Below are 11,075 nucleotides of genomic sequence, written 5' to 3'. Positions count from 1 at the left end.
TTTGCACTGGTGACAAACAATGCTGCGAACATGAAGGCTGCTTGGTCTGAATTGGAGGAGTCCTACCCTCACATCACACATCATGGCACTGAAAACAATGAATACACTCTACAAGAGAGCCAAGGAAATGGTTAGGTATGTGAAGGGTCATCAAGTCTCCTGGAGGGGAAGGAGTCGCTCCAAGAAATGGCCATATCACAGTCTGCCGATATGGACAACACCATCAAGAGGATCCTCCTGGATGATTTATTTTGGGAGAGAGTGGTAAGCAGCCTGAAACACCTGAAACCTATAGCAGTAGCCATTGCACGGATTGAGGGAGACAATGCTATTGTCACACCCTGGTCGAAGTATTTTGTGTTTATTTTCATTTATTTGGTCAGGCCAGGGTGTGGCATGGGTTTTTGTAGGTGGTGTGTTGGGTTTGTAGCTTAGTGGGGTGTTCTAGTGAAGTCTATGGCTGTCTGAAGTGGTTCTCAATCAGAGGCAGGTGTTTATCATTGTCTCTGATTGGGAACCATATTTAGGCAGCCATATTCTTTGGGTGTTTCGTGGGTGATTGTCCTTAGTATCCTGATGTCCTTGTTCTGTGTTAGTTTACACAAGTATAAGCTGTTTCGGTTTTCGTTACGTTCATTACGTATATTGTTTTTGTAGTGTTTGTGTTTAGTGTGTTTGTCATTAAACATGAATCGTAATCTACACGCCGCATTTTGGTCCGACTCTACTTCAACCGAAGAAAGCCGTTACAGAATCACCCACCACAACAGGACCAAGCGGCGTGGTGACAGGCAGGAGCAGCAGCAGCAGTGGGAGAGGCTGCACTACTTGGAGAAATGAACTTGGGAGGACGAATTAGACGGAAGAGAACCCTGGGTTCAGCCAGGAGAATATCGCCGCCCCAAAGAGGAGCTGGAGGCGGCGAAAGCGGAGAGGCGGCATTATGAGGCGCTAGCACGGCAGAGCGGCTGGAAGCCCGAGATTCAGCCCCAAAAATGTATTGGGGGGGGGGGGCTAACAGGGAGTATGGCTACGCCAGGTAGGAGACCTGCGCAAACTCCCTGTGCTTACCGGGGGGCTAGAGAGACCGGGCAGGCACCGTGTTATGCTGTGGTGCGCACGGTGTCTCCAGTGCGGGTGCATAGCCCGGTGCGGTACATTCCAGCTCCGCGTATCGGCCGGGCTAGAGTGAGCGTCGAGCCAAGTGCCATGAAGCCGGCTCTACGCATCTGGTCCCCAGTGCGTCTCCTTGGGCCGGCCAGTGCGTCTCCTTGGGCCGGCTTACTTGGCACCAGCCTTGCGCACGGTGTCTCCGGTTCGCCTGCATAGCCCAGTGCGGGCTATTCCACCTCGCCGCACTGGCAGGGCGACCGGGACCATTCAACCGGGTAAGGTTGGGCAGGCTTGGTGCTCAAGAGCTCCAGTGCGCCTGCACGGTCCGGTCTACCCAGTACCACCTTCACACCCCAGCCCTCCGGAAGCAGCTCCCCGCACCAGGCTTCCTGTGCGTGTCCTCGGCCCAGTACCACCAGTGCCAGCACCACGCATCAGGCCTACAGTGCGCCTCGTGTAACGGATGTGAAACGGCTAGCTTAGTTAGCGTGGGCGCTAAATAGCGTTTCAATCAGTGACGTCACTTGCTCTGAGACCTGGAAGTAGTAGTTCCCCTTGCTCTGCAAGGGCCGCGGCTTTTGTGGAGCGATGGGTAACGATGCTTCGTGGGTGACTGTTGTTGATGTGTGCAGAAAGTTCCTGGTTCGCGCCCGGGTATGGGCGAGGGGACGGTCTAAATTTATACTGTTACATTGATGCTGTTGACCCGGATTACTGGTTGATGCGGAAAAAGGAGGAAGGTCAAAAGGGGGGTGAGTGTAACGGATGTGAAACGGCTAGCTTAGTTAGCGTGGGCACTAAATAGCGTTTCAATCAGTGATGTCACTTGCTCTGAGACCTTGAAGTAGTAGTTCCCCTTGCTCTGCAAGGGCCGCGGCTTTTGTGGAGCGATGGGTAACGACGCTTCGTAGGTGTCAGTTGTTGATGTGTGCAGAAGGTCCCTGGTTCGCGCCCGGGTATGGGTGAGGGGACGGTTAAAAATTATACTGTTACATTGATGCTGTTGACCCGGATTACTGGTTGCTGCGGAAAAAGGAGGAAGGTCAAAAGGGGGGTGAGTGTAACGGATATGAAACGGCTAGCTTAGTTAGCGTGGGCGCTAAATAGCGTTTCAATCAGTGACGTCACTTGAAGTGACGACCTTGAAGTAGTAGTTCCCCTTGCTCTGCAAGGGCCGCGGCTTTTGTGGAGCGATGGGTAACGATGCTTCGTGGGTGACTGTTGTTGATGTGTGCAGAAGGTTCCTGGTTCGCGCCCGGGTATGGGCGAGGGGACGGTTTAAACTTATACTGTTACACTCGCCTGTCCAGCGCTGCCAGAGCCTTCCTCCTCTTCAGCGCTGCCGGAGTCTCCCGCCTATCTAGCGCTGTCAGAGCCTTCCTCCTTTACAGCGCTGCCGGAGTCTCCCGCCTGTTCAGCGCAGTTGGAGCCTTCCTCCTCTTCAGCGCTGCCTGAGTCTCCCGCCTGTTTAGCGCTGCCAGAGCCTTCCGCCTCTACAGCGCTGCCGGAGTCTCCCGCCTGTTGAGCCAGTCTGCCCAAAGCCTCAGTCCCGAGCTACCCCTCAGTCCCGAGCTACCCCTCAGTCCCGAGCTACCCCTTAGTCCCGAGCTGCCTCAGTCCCGAGCTGCCCCTCAGTCCCGAGCTGCCCCTCAGTCCAGTGGGGTTCTGGGTGAGGACTACTAGGCCATGGTCGGCGGCGAGGTTGGACTATCCAGGGACGCGAGGAGGAGGGACTAAGACTTTGATAGAGTGGGGTCCACGTCCCGCGCCGGAGCCGCCACCATGGACAGACGCCCACCCGGACCCTCCCCTATGGTTTTTGGTGTGTGTCCGGGAGTCCGCACCTTGGGGGGTGGGGTTCTGTCACGCCCTGGTCGAAGTATTTTGTGTTTATTTTCATTTATTTGGTCAGGCCAGGGTGTGGCATGGGTTTTTGTATGTGGTGTGTTGGGTTTGTACCTTAGTGGGGTGTTCTAGTGAAGTCTATGGCTGTCTGAAGTGGTTCTCAATCAGAGGCAGGTGTTTATCGTTGTTTCTGATTGGGAACCATATTTAGGCAGCCATATTCTTTGGGTGTTTCGTGGGTGATTGTCCTTAGTATCCTGATGTCCTTGTTCTGTGTTAGTTTACACAAGTATAGGCTGTTTCGGTTTTCGTTACGTTCATTACGTTTATTGTTTTTGTAGTGTTTGTGTTTAGTGTGTTTGTCATTATTAAACATGAATCGTAATCTACACGCCGCATTTTGGTCCGACTCTACTTCAACCGAAGAAAGCCGTTACAGCTATCCTGTCTGATGTTCAGACTCTGCTTGCAGATGTAAGAGAAGGAATCTGTAATGCCTTGCCCTCTTCACTGTTGCTCCAAGCAGAGGAAACTGTAGTTCTGAAATACATAAAAAAGCTTGCAGACTTCTGTCTGAAGCCCATACATAGCGCAGCATACAGTACATGTTGGACCTCAAGTATGCTGGCAAGAGCATCCTGTCTGGTTCAGATATCAACAAGGCCTATGTTGTCATCACTACCTTGTCTCGTCACCTTGGCCTGGATGATGGATCCTGGATCAAGGTTCTTGGCAGTCTGGCGAAGTACACTTCCAAGCAAGGGCTTTGGGATGGAGATGCAACATATCTCATCAGCCACCTGGTAGAAGGGACTTTGTGGATCTGAAGCTCTTTCCCCTGTTTCCTCCATCATCCTCCAAATCCCATGAAATTAGCCGCCTAAGAGCGCAACTGGTCCTTGTTTGGGAATACACACACCAAAGCAAGCAACAGGCTGACCAATACAATGGTTGAAAAATTGGTGGCCATCTGGGCAAATTTGAGGCTTTTTGAGCCTGACAACGAACCATCCTCAACAAGGTTGGAAAGTGACAGTAAAGATGAGGCCTCAGAGTCTGATGTTCAAGAAGTGGACGTTGAGGAGGTTCAGGGAGAAGACATGGAAGCCTGAGAGGAAGACAACCAAAGCTTTAGTTTCTAGACCTACATTTTACAGATGTTGAAAATGTTTTTGGGAGATGTGATGGATCATTGGGGATCATTCAATATTCCCTTTCTTTTGTTGTTCAGTGAAATCATCCCATGTCAATAGTCAACTCATTTAACTAAAGTTCAATTCGTAACTAAATTATTTTTTAAATTTCTATTGGAAGTATTTAATCATTTGCAATTATGTCTACTTAGGGAAAAGTTTTATGTTTCTGTCTCATATGATATGGTAAATATATCCAATGCAAAAAACATCTACATTTAAATGGTACTAATATTAATATTATTCCTGTTAATTCCCATATATTCCCGTTAATTCCCATATATTCCTGTTAATTCCCATATATTCCCGTTAATTCCCAAGGAAAGTTTGTGCAACCCTAGTGAAGGGTGGAGGAGAGAGGAGAAGGGAGAAGGAGAGGGGGGTGGGGTGGGGAGGAGAAAAGCTCTGCCTGAAGACATTCCATCCCTCTCGAATTTAACTTCTTTACATTTTTCAAATGTTCAAATCTAACTTCAAATAACAAGAGTGACTTAACAGCCCACACTTCCACACAAGTTCCTACTTCTCTAGGAATAACCAGAGTTGATGACAGATGACACTGGGGCTTGGCACAGACACTTATCCAGAAAAGTGCTTAGTGCACCTGGGAGGCAGCAGACATAGTTCCCCTGAGGGTCATTGGAGCTCGTGGGGTAAACTGGAGGTAAAGAGACAAAGTGGTGGTGATGATGTGACGTCAGAGAAAGGGAGTAGAGAGAGGGAGAGAGAGAAGAGAGAGAGAGACAGAGAAAGAGAGAGAGAGAGAGAAGAGAGAGAAAGAGAGTAGAGAGAGAGAGAAGAGAGAAGAGAGAGAGAGAAGAGAGAGAGAAAGAGAGAGAGAGATATATCAAATTAATACAGGTAACGAGTGGAGGACAGAGGAGCCTCTTAAAGAAGAAGTTACAGGTCTGTGAGAGCCAGAAATATTGCTTGTTTGTAGGTGACCAAATACTTATTTTCCACCATAATTTGCAAATGAATTCATAAAAAATCCTACAATGTGATTTTCTGGATTTGTTTTCTCATTTTGTCTGTCATAGTTGAAGTGTACCTATGATGAAAATTACAGGCCTCTCTCATCTTTTTAAGTGGGAGAACTTGCACAATTGGTGGCTGACTAAATACTTTTTTGCCCCACTGTATATATATCAACATACAGTGCATTGCGAAAGTATTCGGCCCCCTTGAACTTTGCGACCTTTTGCCACATTTCAGGCTTCAAACATAAAGATATAAAACTGTATTTTTTTGTGAAGAATCAACAACAAGTGGGACACAATCATGAAGTGGAATGACATTTATTGGATATTTCAAACTTTTTTAACAAATCAAAAACTGAAAAATTGGGCGTGCAAAATTATTCAGCCCCTTTACTTTCAGTGCAGCAAACTCTCTCCAGAAGTTCAGTGAGGATCTCTGAATGATTCAATGTTGACCTAAATGACTAATCCACCTGTGTGTAATCAAGTCTCCGTATAAATGCACCTGCACTGTGATAGTCTCAGAGGTCCGTTAAAAGCGCAGAGAGCATCATGAAGAACAAGGAACACACCAGGCAGGTCCGAGAAGTTTAAAGCCGGATTTTGGATACAAAAAGATTTCCCAAGCTTTAAACATCCCAAGGAGCACTGTGCAAGCGATAATATTGAAATGGAAGGAGTATCAGACCACTGCAAATCTACCAAGACCTGGCCGTCCCTCTAAACTTTCAGCTCATACAAGGAGAAGACTGATCATTGATGCAGCCAAGAGGCCCATGATCACTATGGATGAACTGCAGAGATCTACAGCTGAGGTGGGAGACTCTGTCCATAGGACAACAATCAGTCGTATATTGCACAAATCTGGCCTTTATGGAAGAGTGGCAAGAAGAAAGCCATTTCTTAAAGATATCCATAAAAAGTGTTGTTTAAAGTTTGCCACAAGCCACCTGGGAGACACACCAAACATGTGGAAGAAGGTGCTCTGGTCAGATGAAACCAAAATTAAACTTTTTGGCAACAATGCAAGACGTTATGTTTGGCGTAAAAGCAACACAGCCTCATCACCCTGAACACACCATCCCCACTGTCAAACATGGTGGTGGCAGCATCATGGTTTGGGCCTGCTTTTCTTCAGCAGGGACAGGGAAGATGGTTAAAATTGATGGGAAGATGGATGGAGCCAAATACAGGACCATTCTGGAAGAAAACCTGATGGAGTCTGCAAAAGACCTGAGACTGGGACGGAGATTTGTCTTCCAACAAGACAATGATTCAAAACATAAAGCAAAATCTACAATGGAATGGTTCAAAAATAAACATATCCAGGTGTTAGAATGGCCAAGTCAAAGTCCAGACCTGAATCAAATCGAGAATCTGTGGAAAGAACTGAAAACTGCTGTTCACAAATGCTCTCCATCCAACCTCACTGAGCTCGAGCTGTTTTGCAAGGAGGAATGAGAAAAAAATTCAGTCTCTCGATGTGCAAAACTGATAGAGACATACCCCAAGCGACTTACAGCTGTAATCGCAGCAAAAGGTGGCGCTACAAAGTATTAACTTAAGGGGGCTGAATAATTTTGCACGCCCAATTTGTCAGTTTTTGATTTGTTAAAAAAGTTTGAAATATCCAATAAATGTCGTTCCACTTCATGATTGTGTCCCACTTGTTGTTGATTCTTCACAAAAAATACAGTTTTATATCTTTATGTTTGAAGCCTGAAATGTGGCAAAAGGTCGCAAAGTTCAAGGGGGCCGAATATTTTCGCAATGCACTGTATATATCAACAAATTGGCACGGGCACTAGAAAAGTCTGCAGCACCCGGCCTCACCCTACTAGAATCCAAAGTCAAATGTCAACCAAGGAAGGCCTACAGCAGCACCTAGATCTTCTGCACAGATTCTGTCAGACCCTGACAGTAAATCTCAGTAAGACCAATAATAATGGTGTTCCAAAAAAGGTCCAGTCGCCAGGACCACAAATACAAATTCCATCTAGACACTGTTGCCCTAGAGCACACAAAAAAACTATACATACCTAAGCTTAAACATCAGCACCACAGGTAACTTCCACAAAGCTGTGAACGATCTGAGAGACAAGGCAAGAAGGGCATTCTATGCCATCAAAAGGAACATAACTTTCAACATACCAATTAAGATCTGGCTAAAAATACTTGAATCAGTCATAGAGCCCATTGCCCTTTGCGGTTGTGAGGTCTGGGGTCCGCTCACCAACCAAGACTTCACAAAATGGGACAAACACCAAATTGAGACTCTGCATGCAGAATTCTGCAAAAATATCCTCCAAATACAACGTAGAACACCAAATAATGCATGCAGAGCAGAATTAGGCCGATACCCACTCAATCCCACTCAATCAAAATCCAGAAAAGAGCTGTTCAATTTTACAACCACCTAAAAGGAAGCGATTCCCAAACCTTCCATAACAAAGCCATCACCTACAGAGAGATGAACCTTGAGAAGAGTCCCCTAAGCAAGCTGGTCCTGGGGCTCTGTTCACAAACACAAACACACCCCACAGAGCCCCACGACAGCAGCACAATTAGACCCAACCAAATCATGAGAAAACAAAAAGATAATTACTTGATACATTGGAAAGAATTAACAAAAAAACAGAGCAAACTAGAATGCTATTTGGCCCTAAACAGAGAGTACACAGTGGCAGAATACCTGACCACTATGACTGACCCAAACTGAGCATCACAGGAAACTGAGCTGCACTTCCTAACCTCCTGCCCAATGTATGACCATATTAGAGACACATATTTCCCTCAGATTACACAGATCCACAAAGAATTCGAAAACAAATCCAATTTTGATAAACTCCCATATCTACTGGATGAAATTCCACAGTGTGCCATCACAGCAGCAAGATTTGTGACCTGTTGCCACAAGAAAAGGGCAACCAGTGAAGAACAAACACCATTGTAAATACAACCCATATTTATGCTTATTTATTTTCCCTTGTGTACTTTAACCATTTCTACATTGTTACAACACTGTATATATATATATAAAAATGGAGAGTGAGGGAGAGCTTTGTATGCATCTCTGTGTGTGCAGTAAAGGGGGTGTAGAGTTTTTTTTCTCCTCTGGTTGCACATGTGACATGCTAGTAGAAATGAGGTTTTAAGTTTGTCTGCATTAAAGTCCCCGGCCACTAGGAGCACCGCTTCTAGATGAGCATTTTCTTCTTTGCTTATGGCCTTATAGAGTTGGTTGAGTGCAGTCTTAGTGCCAGCACCGATTTGTGGTGGTAAATAGATGGCTACGAATAATATAGATTAGAACTCTTGGTAGATAGTGTGGTCTACAGCTTATCATAAGGTACTCTACCTCAGGTGAGCAATATCTTGAAACCTCCTTAATATTAGACTGTTATTGACAAATAGACACACACCCCCCACCCCTCGTCTTTCCAGACGTAGCTGTTCTGTCCTGCCGATGCACGGAAAACAGAGCCAAATGTATATTTTCAGTGCTGTCGTTTGGCCACGATACGGGGGAAACATAAGATATTACCGTTTTTAATGTCCTGCTGGTAAGATAGTCTTGAACTGAGATCATCCAGTTTATTTTCCAGGGATTGTTCATTGACCAATGGAACGGATGGTAGAGGTGGTTACCCACTCGTCAAGAAATTCTAACAAGGCACCCCGATCTCCGCTCCCTGTTTTTCCGTACTTCCTTCACGCGAATGACGGAATTTGGGCCTGGTCTCAGAGAACAGTATATCCTTCTGTCCGACTCATTAAAGTAAATAATCTTTGTCCAGTTTGAGGTGAGTAATCGCTGTTCTGATATCCAGAAGCTTTTTTTGATCATAAGAAACGGTAGCAGCAACATTATGTCCAAAATAAGTTACAAACAATGCGAAAAAACACACAAAATAGCATCGTTGGTTAGGAACCCGTAGAACGGCAGCCATCCCCTCCGACGCCATTGTCTATTGGCTGTTATTTTAAATAAGCTCAACTGGACACCTTAATGAGGCAGTCAATGAACTGAGAGAGAAAGCACGCAAGGCATTCTACGCTGTTAAAAAAACAAATTCAAATACCTATCAAAATGTGGGGTCCACTTGCAAAACAAGATTTCACCCAATGGGACAAACACCCCATTGAAATACTGCATGTTCAGAGGAAACTACAAACAATGCGTGCAGGGCAGAATTAAGCCAATATATAAAATGTAAAACAATTAGAGAGTGTCATTTCCCCTTACCTCAAGTTTTTAAAGACCTCTCTGATGACAATAGGCTACCCGTCCTGTTGGCGGAGGATGCAGAGAGCTGTGGGTTATGACTGCCTGCCATAAGATGAGGGACGGTGTCTGACAGACCAACCAACCTGCACTTGTCCTCTATGCCATTGTTATTGCTCAATTTATGGTTATTTTGCCCCTTGATTACTGATGTTTCTGTTGTCCCGTTGACACTAGTGATTATTATTATTTGAATTATGTTAAAAGTAAGCTTTGGCAATATGTACGTTGTTACGTCATGCCAATAAAGCAAAATTAATTGAATTGAACTGAGATAGAGAGAGAGAGAGACTGTGAGAGAGAGAGGGAGGGAGTGAGAGTGGGAGAGAGAGTGAGAGAGAGAGACTGTGAGAGAGAGAAAGGGAGAGAGTGAGAGTGGGAGAGAGAGAGAGAGAGAGAGAGAGAGAGAGAGAGAGAGTGAGAGAGAGGGATCACTGGAGGACAAGAGTAGGTGAAGTATGTCTTCAACATGTAGCTGTTATGTAAAGACTACACCAGTTCTCTACTCTCCTACATTTTGACATTGTAATCATTAGCACAGTGGTTCCCAAACTGTGGGTTGGACCCAAATGTGGGTCACGGCAGGGGTCCAGGTGGCTCGCGGGTGACATGTTTTCTGCATTGTAAAAACACAAATAAATACAAATGTGAAATACATTCAGAGGATTGAAAAACACTTTCAGTGTTAACTTAATAAACAACTAATCCCAAATAGAAAGTATGTTGTAAGATAATGGACATACACTACCAGTCAAAAGTTTGGACACCTACTCATTCAAGAGTTTTTCATCAAAAATATGAAATAACACATTCTCTCAACCAGGTGAAGCTGGTTGAGAGAATACCACGAGTGTGCAATGCTGTCATCAAGGCAAAGGGTGGCTACAGAAGAATCTCAAATATAAATTTGGATTTGTTTATCAATTTTTTGGTTACTACATGTGTCACGTTCTGACCTTTATTTCCTTTGTTTTGTATTTATTTAGTATGGTCAGGGGGTGAGTTGGGTGGGCAGTCTATGTTTGTTTTTCTATGATTTTGGGATTTCTATGTTACGGCCTAGTATGGTTCTCAATCAGAGGCAGGTGTCGTTAGTTGTCTCTTATTGAGAATCATACTTAGGTAGCCTGGGTTTCACTGTTTGTTTGTGGGTGTTTGTTTCCGTGTCTGTGTTTTTCACCACACGGTACTGTTTCGGTTTTGGCATGTCACGTATTCGTTTGTTGTTTTGTATTTCATAGTGTTCAGTGTTTTTGTTATTAAAAACGATATGGACACTTACCACGCTTCAGATGAAGAGGAGGAAAACCCTTACAACATGATTCAAGATTGTGTTATTTCTTCTAATTTTGATGTCTTCACTATTATTCTACAATGTAGAAAATCGTTTTTTTTTAAATAAAGAAAAACCCTGGAATAAGTATGTGTTTCCAAACTTTTGACTGGTACTGTATATCTTTTAAAATAATAGCCTATAATCTTTGAGAATGTATAATCAACAAGTAAAAGCTAGACAACCTCTCCATTGCTTTTGTTATAACGTTTGAGCATAAGAGCAGAGCATTAGCCATGTCAAAATGTGTCAAATTGCAGGAAATGTGATTAAAAAGGCTACATTTTCTCTCAGCTGTTAAGATAATATGTTTGACTTATTCTATG

At 44.8% G+C, this 11,075-nt stretch overlaps 1 protein-coding gene across 1 annotated transcript in view; it reads right to left on the bottom strand.

Moving 5' to 3' along the window:
• Positions 1-4,007: 4,007 nt before the first annotated feature.
• LOC139415433 (neurexin-3b-like) overlaps positions 4,008-11,075 on the bottom strand; it is a 34,699-nt gene continuing 27,631 nt past the window's right edge. Inside the window, exon 5 of the mRNA XM_071163528.1 lies at positions 4,008-4,066. Within this exon, the coding sequence (XP_071019629.1) occupies positions 4,008-4,066 (59 nt within the window). The remainder of the gene's footprint in view (positions 4,067-11,075) is intronic.

The sequence above is a fragment of the Oncorhynchus clarkii genome, chromosome 8 (genome assembly GCF_045791955.1).
Source record: "Oncorhynchus clarkii lewisi isolate Uvic-CL-2024 chromosome 8, UVic_Ocla_1.0, whole genome shotgun sequence".
Classification (NCBI taxonomy): Eukaryota; Metazoa; Chordata; class Actinopteri; order Salmoniformes; family Salmonidae; genus Oncorhynchus; species Oncorhynchus clarkii.
This window is presented reverse-complemented; position numbering and strand designations above follow the sequence as displayed.